The following is a 13,666-nucleotide window of genomic DNA, read 5'->3' as shown; positions in this document are numbered from 1 at the left end:
TTTGTCCAATAAAGTTCATCTTTTTTTTTCTTTTTTAGAAATGCTGTTGTGAATTATTTATGTAGTAACCACAAAATGCCAGGCAATTTTTAGCCAGAACTTCACAGCAACTCTCTTGTAAACAAATGCTAACCAGAGAGGCTGCTTGGCCCTGTGTGTGATTTCCTAACATACTAATAGGTGTTATGTAAACACCAGGCATTTGGGGTAGCACTATAAACAAGTCTGAATGCTCTTTTCTTAGCAAGTAATAATTTTAGTTTACTGCAGTAAAGGTTACATAAGAAAATTTACTATATTATTAATTGTACATCTTAAATTGCAAAATTTGGTGACATTTAGCATATTTACAACACCATGTAACCATCTCTACTGTATAGTGCCAGAATATCACCCCAAAAGGAAAGCCTGTACTCACAAGGCAATCCCTCCCCATTTTCCCTTAGCCCCAGCCTCTGGCAGCCACAGTCTACTTCCTGTCTCTTTGGATCTGCCTATTTTGGATAACTTTGTATATCATCCCTTTTAGTTATATTCCCTAACATAGAACTCCAGTCATCAGTTGATGAGTACTTAGGGTGATAACACTTTGTGTTGGTATAAATAGTCCTACTTTTAACATTAGAGCACAGGGTTGTTATTAGAACAAATATTTTCATTTTTTTAGGAATAGAATTATTCAAACATATTATAATTAAGGGAATGCTAGACTTTTGTACCGGGGTACACTATTGTACATTCATACCTATAAAGTAGAGGGTTCAGATTTTTCTCATCCTCATCCTTGTTATCAAGTTTGTTGTTTTTTTTTTTAAGTGTAACTATCCTAATATAGTTTTGATTTGCATTTCCCTAATGACTAATGATCTGGAGCCTTAGTCCATGCTCACTGGCCATTGTGTATCCTCTTTGGAGAATGTTTATCAAGTCCTCTGCCCTTTGGGTAGGTGGTTAGTCTTTCTGTTGTTGAGCTGACATATTTCTTTGTATGTTCTAAATAAAAGACACTGATCACATGTGTAATGGGGAAATATTTTCTCTCATACTGTGGGTTTTCTTATTCTAGTATCCTCTGATTCACAAAAGTTTTAAATGGTGATGTTCAATCTGTTAGCTTTTGTTGCTTGTGCCTTTGGTGTTTTATCTAAGGTGTCATTAAAAGGTCCAAGTTTATAAACATATACTCTAATATTTTTCTCTAAAAGTATACTAGCTGTTATATTTATTTTTTGATCTTTAATACTTAATAAGGTAAAGTCACAGCTTCATTTATTTCTCCTTTTCCCACTTTTTTTCAAGTTTTTTTTTTTTTTTTTTTTTGTGTGTGTGTGTGTGTGTGTGTGTGTGTCTTGTTTTTTGGTCCTGGGGACCAAACCCAGGATATTGCACTTGCTAGGCAAGCACTTTGCCACTGAGCTACATCCCAACCCTCCTACATTTTTTATTAGCATCAAATACTTATACAGGGGGGTTTCATTTTGACATGTCCATATATATATACACACACACACACGTGTATATAAACACACACGCATGCGCACACAGACATACATACATACACATGGTATACCTTGATCAGACTCACATCCTCCATCATTCTCCCTTAAGTTCCCTTCTCCCAACTTTCTTTTTTGCATCTGGATTTCCAAGTGTCCAGGGTTTATGCTTTTATCATGAAAGGATGTTGAATTTTGCCAAGTAAACACTGAATTCATTGAGATGAATTTTTTGCTGTATTCAATTAATTGACTTTATTAGTTTCCTAGGTAGCCATAAAGGAGCACCACAGACTCAGTCGCTTACCTCAATGGAAATTTAATCTCTCACACTTCTGAGGCCAGAATGCCAAGGCTAAGGTGTAGCAGGGTTGGTTTGTGTAAGAGGCTAAGGGAGAATCTCCTTGCTCTTTCTTAGCTTCTGAACGTTGCCAGCATTCCTTGGCTTGTAGATACATCACTCAGCTCTCCACCTCCCTCTTCTTGTGATATTCTCCTCTTTACAGCCCTGTGCACAAAGTTCCTGATCATGTGTATATACCAGTGGTTGGATTGGGGCTCCCTAAGTCAGTTTGACCTCAACTTGGCTACATCTGTAAACTTCCTATTTCCATAAGGGGTACTGAAAAGGTTAGAATTTGAACATATATTTTGATGAACATAACACCAGTACTTATGATGTTACACTGATTTTTTTATGTCGCTACCCTTATGTTTCTGAAGTAAACCCCACCTGGTCACAGAATATAATCTTCTCATATGCAACTGACTTGGTTAACTAAAATTTTACTAATAATTTTGCATTTGAAGTTCTAGCAAGGATTCATTTTAGCATGGCAGGATTAAAGTATGGAAAAATGAGAGAGAGAGAGAAACATTTCCTGCTTCCCATGTGCAGGAAGAGGGAGTTAAAGACACTGGGCTTTGCACTTCTACTCATAAAGGATATGATACTGTAGTTTTCTCTTGTCTGACTTAATTATCAGGGTACAGCTGCCCTTCCCATAGAATAAGCTAGCACATGTTCCTTCTTTGAGAATAAATTCAAGAAATATTAGTGTTAATTTTTCTTTAAATGTTCAATAGAAATTTACTGATGAAAGTCATCTTGGCCCTGGGTTTTCTGAGTTAGGAGTTTCTGATTACTGATTTGGTCACTTCTTATAGGTCTCTTCAGATTTTCTATTTCTTCTTGAGAAGTTTGGCCATTCCATCAGGTTATCTAATATGATGGCATACAGTTGTTCATTGTATTCTCTCATAATCCTTTTTTGTTTCTATGAGATTCTTCAGTTCTGCTTTTATTTATTTATATATATTTTTTATTATCAAACTGAATTACAGAGAGGTTATAGTTTCATACATTAGGCATTGGATACATTTCTTGTACTGTTTGGTACCTCGTCCCTCATTCTCTGCTTTTAGTAATAGGAATCTTCTTTCATTTTTATCAATCTAGCTAGAGGCTTGTTGAACTGATGATGGTGTGTCTCGAATGGTAGAGCACCCAGCTTAGCAAAGAGAAGATCTGAGTTCAAGCCCCAGTACTCCAAAAAAGAAAATAAAAGAAAAAGGATTTGTCAATTTTGTTAATCTTTTTTTTTTAAATCAACTTGTGGTTTCATTTCACTGATTCTGTAGTTTTTTTCTCCTCTAGTTTGTTTATCTCTGCTCTAATCTTTCTATTCCCTTCTCTTTCTCTCACACACACAGTTTTCCTTCTTCCTTTTTCCCATTCCATTGAGATGTAAAGCTACCTTTTAGATCTGTGCACTTACAGCTTTAAGCTTTCCCTGCTAGCTCTGTTTTTGGTGCACCTCTTCAGTTCCATGTTGTGTTTTTGTTTTCATTTGTCTCAAAGTGCTTTCTAATTTCCCTTGTGACTTACTTGTCCCAAAGGTTGTTTAAGAGGAATCAGGTGTTTTATAGTTCAGAAGGTGAAAAGTCAGATCCTTTTTATCATTTCATAGTTCTAGACCTACTAGTCAGAAATCTTTGAGTTTCCTTTCCTTCCCTGCCATAGGTCACTTGGCCAGGCTTTGGGCTGGGTTTAGCATAAATAAGCATGGAGGGCTTCCAGAGATTGTTCTATTGTGAGCCACTAATAACCACAGAGACACACAGCCTTCCTAGGGAGTACTCAGTACTCCTCAGCATTTACTGAGTGAAAGTCCCAAGGCCTTTGAGGGGAAAAACAGAAACATCAAGAATTAATAGACAGTATTCATGTCAGAAAAAAAACTGGTTAGAAATACATTAATTTAAAAAAATCAGCCTGAGAGGTTTGGATTCAGTAGTTCATTTGGCAGGTGTCCTATTTTTTTTGTTGTCTTGGTTTTTATTTTTTTTATGTCAATACCGGGGCATGAGCTCAGAGTCCTAATCTCTCACTTGGCTTTTTCTGCTCAAAGCTGCTAGTCTACCACTTGAGCCATACCTCCACATCAGGCTTTTTGCTGATTACTTGGAGATAAGAGTCTAATAGACTTTTCTGTCCCAGCAGGCAATCCTGAGATCTCAACCTCCTAGGTAGCTAAGATGAAAGGTGTGAGCCACAGAGCCTATACTCGGCAAATGACATGTTTTCTCAGAGTTCACAAATGCAAACAAGCATCCTGGGTATGGTCCCAGTTTCAGGCCTCATTAGCTCTGGGAGCCCAGCAAGGACACCAGCTCCTACGGCAGGTGTCCACAAGCTGCCAGCTCCGTGTCTGGCACTATAATAATGCAAATATGAGAATGCATGTAGTGCTCTCATGAAGCCTCATAGTTAGCTGGTGGTATCTTAATCCCATATTCCAGATGAAGAAACTGAGGTACAGAGAGGGAAAGAGATTTTAGAGGGTTGTACAGCTAATGGGCAGTCATGCTGGGGTTTGGACCCATGAAGTATGCCCCAGATTGCATACTTCAACCATAATGCTATTCAGTCAAGTTTCTTGACTTCACTATGCTATGGTTTCCTGAGGAGTGGGGGTAGGGGGTGAGAGGGGTCGTGAATTCGGCCAGGGTGCCATCCCTTAGCTTTATTTACTCAAGGATAGTGCTCTATCACTTGAACCACTGCTCCACTTCTGGCTTTCTGATGGGCCAGAATCTCACAGACTTTACTGGTTGGACTGGCTTCAGATATTGATCCTCAGGTCTCAGCCTCCTGAGTAAGATGACAGGCATAAACCTCTGGTTGTGGCTGGGAATATGGCCTAGTGGCAAGAGTGCTTGTCTCATATACATGAAGCCCTGGGTTTGAATCCCCAGCACCACATATATAGAAAATGGCCAGAAGTGGTGTTGTGCCTTAAGTGGCAGAGTGCTAGCCTTGAGCATAAAGAAGCAAGGCACAGTGTTCAGGCCCTGAGTCTAAGCCCCAGGACTGGCAAAATAAAAAATAAAAATAAACCTCTGGTTCCCCAGGATTTCCCTATTAACAAGGGTGACAGTTACTATAACTCAGGGCGGATGTGCATGAAAGTGATTTCCTAAGGTCAGTGAGTGAGGCCTCTAAACAGGCAGCACAAGGCCCTGGTACACAGTTGACTGTCACCTATGCTGGGGTTGTAAAAGGCCCTAAATCAAGGTCAGTTGCTTCACCTTAGTGCTACATGTCTGCATACTTCAGGCCTTAGGAGACTGTGGAATGTGACACTAAGACATGGCATCCTACAGCACATCCTCAGCCAGTGAAATAGACTTCCTCTTATTTCTGAATAGTGAAACTTGAGCTCAGAAGGTGAAAGGATTTACCACTAGTAAGTTGGAGAGGTGGAGCCTGGAAGCAGGTAAGCCCCATGTGCTTTAAACTAAAGCTTGAGAATCTGGGGTGCATTTTCTGAGTACCCCACACTCCCTGCAGCTGTGTTCCCACAGCCCTGTCTATGCTCATAGTGGGACTACCATTGGTGCAATTTCATGATCCTGGAATATTTTCTATTCTGCCACATATGTGGCCCAGTGCCAGTGGCTCACACCTGTAATCCTAGCTATTCAGAAGGCTGAGATCTGAGGATCACGGTTCGAAGCCAGGCTGGGTAGGAATGTCCATGAGACTCTTATCTCCAATTAACCACCAGAAAACCGGAAGTGGCACTGTGGCTCAAAGTGGTAGAGCATTAGACTTGCACACACGCACACACACACACACTCAAGCATAGCATCCAGGCCATGAGTTCAAGGCAACAACTAAATATTCTCCATGACTCATGGACTCTCTCACACACTATCTACCCTATGACTCACTGTTCCAAACCTGCATGGAGATGATAGCTGGCAACTGGGAGTAGGGCCAGAGAGGGAGAGAGCAAGGGTTTCAAAGAAGAGAGGCAAAACAGCAAAATCCATTCATCTGTGAGGTGAGTATATTGGTATCTGTTATTTTCTGTCTAAACAATTTTATAGTTAAAAACAATTATTTAAAACAAAAACAAAGTAAAAGCCAAAGATGCTCACAGATTACTCTGCTGTGCTCCTGGCATGCTATCAAGGAGGTGTGTAGGTGAGGTGGTGATCTTTAGGGAGGAATCTGTCAGGGCTTTCTGAGCATTTGTAACTCAAGTATGCATGGATCGGTAGGAGACCCGAGGTCCCTGTGTGTGGTCTTATGCTAGGAGTTTCTTTCCTCTTGTTGCAGGTATTTGTGGCTAGTCCTCACAAAACACAGCCAATTGTGGAGATTCTGCTGAAAAATCAACCCAAACTCATTGAGTTTCTGAGCAGCTTCCAAAAAGAAAGGACGGACGATGAGCAGTTCACAGACGAGAAGAACTACTTGATTAAACAGATTCGTGACTTGAAGAAAGCAGCCCCATGAAGCCCCTGCTATTGCCTTGCCACGCCATTTGTCTCCCTCACCCTGTTTGTATAATATCATTTCAGAAAGTCATTGTTCTTGGGAAGGCTTGGGAGGTGCCTGGTTTTTCTCAATTAATTGTTTGGGATAGATGGGATAAACATTTGAATGAAAAAATAATAATCTAGAATAATATATTCATTTTAATCAAGTGATTATTTATGTGAAATCAGAGCTATTATATTAGGCATTTGACAAAAGCAACTTTAGCATCATGGAGCTGAAGCCTGGGCTACTAGGAGCCACCAAAGGGTAGTGGTGGTGGCTCCTCTGCATCCTGAGGCCTGGATTGTGGAGCCAGGAGGTGGGGAAGTTATGCCCATCTGCATTTCCACAGACAGGTTTCTTAAGGCATTGACTATCCTGAGTATCCTTTTGCTCCCTACTTGATACCCTCTGACTGTAATTAGTCATTCCTAATTTCCTGAGTCCACCTCCTAGCTCACTGTCTGCTCACCAGCCCACATTCCATCCCACCCAGGCAGGACAAGAATGGGTTGACATGGCCACAGGGCCCTAGAGGAACATGGAGAATAACCTGCTCATAAGAGAACTAAGCAGGTGGTTTGAGAATTCGCTGTGTTCTACATCAACTTCTAGATAATTGTCATAATCTCTCATGATTGCGTAGTGATGATCATGTGTTTTAGGAGTAGGAATCATTGCATTGGATGGCAGCAGGTCCAGATGGGCCCAGGCAGCTGCACTAGGGGATTTCTACCAATATGGTGACATGGCCCTTGAAGGGGCAATGATTTGTACATGAAAAAGTTCTCAATTAGCTTTCATTCTATAGCTGTTCATCAAAATAGTCAGTAAAAGGTTTTTAAAAATTAAAAATTGGTCCATTCCAAATACACTCTTGCATACTTGATAATTAAGGAATTAATTTGTGTAGCTTTAATCTACATGGGAACCAAAATCAATTTGTGAAAGGCCATGGCTTATTTTCAGGCAAAAAAAAAAATATTTACAAGACCTTAAAGGTATGATTGCAAATCTGTTTTTTTGTTTCGTTTTTAATAATTATTTCTAAATCATGAGTTGTCACCTATGTTGCCTCAGTTTTTACTATACTTTGGTACTGTGTTCCTTTTCCTCAGTCATTCTCTACCCAGAGAGAAACATGTTCCCCAGGATCCCTGCCCTTTGTAGATTCTGTGCCTGAAGAATTCCCTGGTAGGGTGTCTCTCTCGGCTGGGGCACAGGTATGTGACATCTGGGTCCAGCATGGAGCCTACAGCAGAAGGTTAGGGGGATGTGACTCACCTCCTCATCATAGCTTTGGCTGGAGCCAGCAAGGGAGGATCAGCTTCAGCCCCTGCTGACCTGCATTCTTCAGTGCTAAAGTCAGATTATCTTCATGACATTTCCTATAGTCTACCTACTTGATAAAAAGAGATGAATGTAAACACTAAAAACCAAAGTGAAATGCCCACTGGAAATGGATTCAGTGACTTCACAGGATTCCATAAGATGAAATACATGTTTTCAATTGGAAATGAAGGCCTTATTCTAATTTTTTTGTAATAAAGAAAACACTTTACTTCCTCTCAGCATGAATTAACTCTTCCTAGCATCCCCTTATCCTAGCTCCTATATCTGTCAATCAGAAAATCAGAGTCTCAGACACAGTAAAATGAAGTGAAGTAGCTGGGGGTTTTGTTGTGATGTTTGTACACTATTAACTTGAAAAAGGGAGCAGGAAATTCTCAGTCTAAATTTATTTGCACAAAGGTCACTGTAAATATTGTGAGAATTGAATTCTAAAAATATTTAATAGGTCATTTCAAAGCACACATTTAAATAAAGACTGACTAAATAAAGCAGACATCATACACTCCAGTTGATTTCATTCCTCTGCCTGGGTTGTGGGGCTGCGTGCCTGTCATTGCTTCAAGCAGGGAAGGCCCCAGGTTGGAGGGTGGGGTGCTGAGGCCATACTGAGGCCTCAGGAACATCTTCCAGAGCATTCCAGCCAAAATGGATGTCACATCTGAGCTGTAACTGCTCAGAACCTCCATGTCACAGATGAGGACATGGAGCTTCTGAGTAGTTTACTCCAGATCTAGGGTGGGACATACTGCACAGAAACCATGCTGGCCTAAGGCCCAGTTCCTGCTCTTTTTCCTCCTCCATCACAGGCCTGTGAACTGGAAAAGGTCAGGGTGTTGGGAGGTACATGGTGCTCTCCAGTGCTCTGCCTGGGAGGCTCCAAGCTGTCAGGGAACTGGAATAAAGCCAGTAAGGACTGAGATCATAATGTTCTTGGATGAAGCTCTCCACCAAAGTCCGGCATCTGCCCAAAAGTTAGGACTGCACTTGGAGAAGAGGCTCTGAACACACACCCCTTGAAAATGCCAGTCTCCTAGCCTCAAGCCTTCTCATCCTTTGTTGGCCTCCATAACTAGCCATGCTGGTTATCCCACGCCTTTTCCATGAGATTCAACTGCTGTGAGCCACAGTACCCTCGGGAAATTACACAGAGCCTGGAAGTGATTAGATTAATGCAAAGGGAATGAAACTTAAAACTACGAGATTTGTTGGTAATGTGAAAAGACAATTGTTTCATTTATGGGTCTTGCTATGATATGATAGATATATGAATATGATACTTGTATTAAAGGAAATTAAGGTTTGTGGATTTTGTATCTTTCTGTTTTATCCAAAAGAATACTATATGTGTAGCATGAATAATCATCTTATGTGTGTTCTTTCAGAAGGTTTTGGATATTTTAGAGAGAACTGACAGTTGGATGAAGGACTGAAACATACACCATAACAAGGAGACCTGGAAAAGCTAGAGTTGATGTGCCTATGAAAATTGAAAAGGTTGAAGATGAATGTGATTTGGTTTGTTATTTTTTGGTAGTGTTGGTATGAGCTTAAATACCATACTTCCAGACCTCTGTTTTTGTAATTTTTTTTATACTTTGAGGCTGGCCTTAGACTGCAGTTCTCTTACCCATTCCTCCTACATAGCTGGAATGACAGGCTGGCCTTGAACCTTGATCCTGTCCTTGCCTCTCAAGTAGCTGGGATGATAGGCATGAGCCAACCATACCCATTTATAATTTAGTTTTGCAATATAGAAAATGCTAATATGTGGTTCCTTGATTAGAGCAAAGCAGGTGGAATAATAAGCCTGGCCTGTGCTGGACTTGGGCAGACATCTCAGTCAAGTCTCCCGTGGTGGAGAATGTGAAGTCTCTGAAGGGCTAATTAGGTAGCTTGCTCTGACCAAACAGCCTGCAGCAGAGGCAAGACTTAGGGTCAAAGTCCAAGTTCTGGGAACCAGGCTGCAAGTCCAGGCTGCTGTTCTGCAGCTCTGTCCTCTACTCTCCCCCTGAGAGAAGCCACTTCCTCACAGCCTGAGAAAAAGAGAGAATTCTGAATGCCAGCTGTAGGGGAAAACTGCAAATGGAAGTATTTCAGAATGTTGGCTAAGCTGACTTTCCTGTTGTCTGATGGTTAGAGATTAAATTCAACTTCTGTGTTGGGTGGATCATTTGAGCCTGAACTTCTCCATCATCTCTACGGAGGTAGGAATTTCAGGCTGCAATTCTGCACCTGCTGTATTTCCTTGGCCTGCTTTGTCAGTCAGCAAGCATATCAATGGCTTCAATTTCCTGATAGGAACAGTTGAAACACAGCCAGCTTCTCGTTTCATGTTCAGCAGCCCAATGTGGCTGAAAGCACGCGCAAGCAGTCCTGTTGGCCAGAATGAAGTCTCAGTCACAACCCTCCACCATCAGTAATACAATGTAATGTAACCAGCACAAGGTGAATCACCTTTAAAATGCAGTGACAGGGTCACATGGGCCCTTTGGGAAATGTGTATAAATGACATAATTTGTCTTTCTGGAAAGAAAATAAGATTGCCTAGTTTTAGTTCTTTTGAAGTTTAAAGCTAAAAATAGCCATAATGAATGAGTAACACTCACTTATTCACTTATCCAACATCTGTTGAACTCTGCATTCTGCTTAGGGATAGGTATGAGGGAGAACATCAGAGTAATTCTTGTGGCCCATGGGGTTACTGTCAGAGGTAGGCTTCTTGTAGATGTGAGAGATGAAGGGTCCCACACACTGGCGCTGGGCTGGTGTCAGCCAGAACTTGAGCAAAATGCCACAGGGCACACACACACCACCACCCCCCCCCCCGCCCCCAAACTGGGAGAAGATAAAAGAGACAGTTCAAGGGCACCCTGCGGGTCTGTGACAACACTGGCCAGCTGTGACCATATCAACCCTTCCTCTCCTGCTCCCCTTGCAGCTGGCACTCTAAGATGGGTGTCAATGGCACAGTCAGAATTCCAGGTCTTGGGAGACTAAAGCAGAAAGACCACAAGTTCGAGGTCATCTCAGGCTATCTAATGACACAAAACAAAATAAATCTCTCTCTCTCTCTCTCTCTCTCTCTATCTCTACACACACACACACACACACACACCAACCCTAACTCATTGTAGATCATAAGGAGTTGTAGAAGTGTTCTACCACTCAGTACCATGCCACCCTCCTCTGCACAGAGGAAGGGGTGTTGACATGTCCTCCAACTGTCCATACCTTTTTACCTTCCATAGGACATCTGCTCATAAGAAATTTATGCCAACAGAAGGAAGAGCATGGATTTGGGCAGCAGTCACACCTGCACTTAAGTCGCAGCTCCTCTTGGGAACCTTCTTGCTTTGGTCTTTCTTTCTTTTTCTTCCTTTCTTTCTTTCTTTCTTTCTTTCTTTCTTTCTTTCTTTCTTTCTTTCTTTCTTTCTTTCTTTCTTTCTTTCTCTCTCTCTTTCTCCCTCCCTCCCTTCCTTCCTTCCTTCCTTCCTTCCTTCCTTCCTTCCTTCCTTTCTTTCTTTCTTTCTTTCTCTTTCTTCAGTCACACCTGCACTTAAGTCGCAGCTCCTCTTGACAACCATCAAGCTTTGATTTGATTTTTTTTTTTTTTTTTTTGCCAGTCCTGGGGCTTGAACTCAGGGCCTGAGTACTGTCCCTGGCTTCTTTTTGCTCAAGGTTAGCACTCTGTCACTTGAGCCACAGCGCCACTTCTGGCTTTTTCTATATATGTGGTGCTGAGGAATCGAACCCAGGGCTTCATGTATACGAGACGAGCACTCTACCACTAGGCCATATTCCCAGCCCTATCCATCAAGTTTTGGTCTGTCTTTCTTCTTTCTTTCTTTCTTTCTTTCTTTCTTTCTTTCTTTCTTTCTTTCTTTCTTTCTTTCTTTCTTTCTTTCTTTCTTTCTTTCTCTCTCTCTCTTCCTTCCTTCCTTCCTTCCTTCCTTCTTTCCTTCCTTCCCTCCTTTCTTTTTTTTTTTTTTTTGCCAGTAGTCCTGGGGCTTGAACACAGGGCCTGGGCACTGTCCTTGAGCTTCTTTTGTGCAAGGATAGCACCCTACCACTTAAGCCACAGCACCACTTGTGGCTTTTTCTGTTTATGTGGTACTGAGGAATCAAATCTAGGGCTTCGTGCATGCTAGGCAAGCACTCTACCACTAAGCCACATTCTCAGCCCAAGCTTGGGTTTGTTACCTGAAAAGCAGGCAACAGGAGGCAAACCTCACTGTAAAAGCCTAGCCTCACCAGGGCATGAGAATAAGCAAGCTAGGCCTAAATCAACACTGATGGACAAGAGAGAGAATTCAGTGTACAAAGGGGACATGGGCAGGAAGCATGGCCTGGGAATAAAATGTGAGGCATGGACTCCCTGTAGGGGTATATAGGTGAAGGAGGGCGGAAAGAAGAGCCTGAAACCCCACCTAAGAGTTTAACTGCTTCAGCTGGCCTTTAATTAGCAAGTGACATTAATACTGCATGTCTGAACAGAAGGCTCTAGAGCTGGTCCTGGGTCCTGAAATCAAAAGAAGAGAAATCTGTGGCAATGAGGACCATATGAGAACCTCTAAGGCCCACTTGGCAACTACTCCGTCAGGCCTGCTAGATGCTTTACTAGCCCTTAGGAACGTATCAATGATTACCCCAATTTTAGGGATGCAAAAAATGGGCAGAAAGGGCCATTTACACAAGACTGTACAGTGAGAAGACTGTACAATGGACTGTACAAACTCCACAGCCTGGAGTTTAGCAGCTGGAGAAGATTGTGTTATGCCTAGATTTCCGGTCCCCAAAGACCACCAAGGAGCCGATACCAATGCAAACGCACCAGAGTCTTTATTGCAAGCTCAAGCTTGGACTCCCAACTGTCACCAACGCAGCAGATCTGGATTGAGAGTCCTGACCCTCAAATAGGCAGGATTTTTATTGTGATTACAACAGGGGCAGGGTATTTCCAACTTGGCAGATACTTGATTGGATGGCATTTAGCAAGCAAGTCTTGTCCTATTTCTATTGGCTATCTACCCTATCAGTTAATAGATTTTGGCTTTGATATCGGGAACTGGCCTTGATAGCAGGAATTGACAACAGGTGGTCACGTAGCACTGATGCAGGGGGTTAGTGCAGGGGGTAGAGTAAGTCACAAATGGGTTAAGCAAGAAATTTACAGAAGCAGAATTCTGCAGTCAGGATGACCTAGTACCAACTTTAACAATTATGAGCATGTTTTCACATTACCACTAAGCAAGCTTGCACGGGCTAAAACAATCCAGTACTCAGTCATAAGTCATACCAACCCGAGAGTTACCATGGCATTTCTACTACTATTATGGTTATTTCTATAGTCTATGACTATGATCTTTTTTTTTTTTTTTTTTTTTTACTCTCTGTTACCATGGTTGTTACCCAGGTACAGAGGGGAACAAGTGCTCCCTACATTTTTAAATGTCAAACTATAAGAAACTAGTCTCACGGGTGGGGTGCAGCCCTCTAGCATGGAGTCATCACCAGGGTTTAGAAGCTGTTATAATTTTAACACTAAAACTTATATTTAGTTACTCTGGTTTTCAGGTCAGCCCTAACAATTGCAAAGCTAAGGCCTTGTTGATCGGCCCCTTCTAGAGGAAACAGGCCAGTGGGCTGGTGACCTACTTGATTGAGACATGGAGCTGGAGGCATACAAGTACCCAGCTCCTAAGAAACTATGGTGAGATGTCCAATCAAGCTGTTCAACAAATGAACGTGGAGCTTAAGAAAGCCAAATCAAGCCAGAAGCAAGAGTTCATGCCTACAATACAAACTATTCAGGGAGCAAAGATGAACAGGATCAGTTTGAGATCAGCCCAGGTGAAAAGTTAGCAAGATTCCCTTTCTTAGCAGATAAACTGGGCTTGGTGGTATACCTCTGTAATCCTTGTTACGTGAGAGGTAGTTATGGATAGGATCATGGTCCAGGCTAGCCCCAGGCAAAGTTGTGAGAAAC

General features: G+C 41.9%; 1 protein-coding gene across 3 annotated transcripts in view; it reads left to right on the top strand.

Moving 5' to 3' along the window:
- Cab39l (calcium binding protein 39 like) overlaps positions 1 to 7,895 on the top strand; it is a 95,885-nt gene extending 87,990 nt beyond the window's left edge. For all 3 annotated transcript variants that reach the window (XM_048341410.1, XM_048341412.1, XM_048341411.1), the window contains one exon: positions 6,124 to 7,895. In XM_048341410.1, the coding sequence (XP_048197367.1) occupies positions 6,124 to 6,303 (180 nt within the window). In that variant the 3' untranslated portion in view covers positions 6,304 to 7,895. The remainder of the gene's footprint in view (positions 1 to 6,123) is intronic.
- Positions 7,896 to 13,666: the final 5,771 nt, after the last annotated feature.

This window comes from Perognathus longimembris, chromosome 3 (genome assembly GCF_023159225.1).
Source record: "Perognathus longimembris pacificus isolate PPM17 chromosome 3, ASM2315922v1, whole genome shotgun sequence".
Lineage (NCBI taxonomy): Eukaryota > Metazoa > Chordata > Mammalia > Rodentia > Heteromyidae > Perognathus > Perognathus longimembris.
This window is presented reverse-complemented; position numbering and strand designations above follow the sequence as displayed.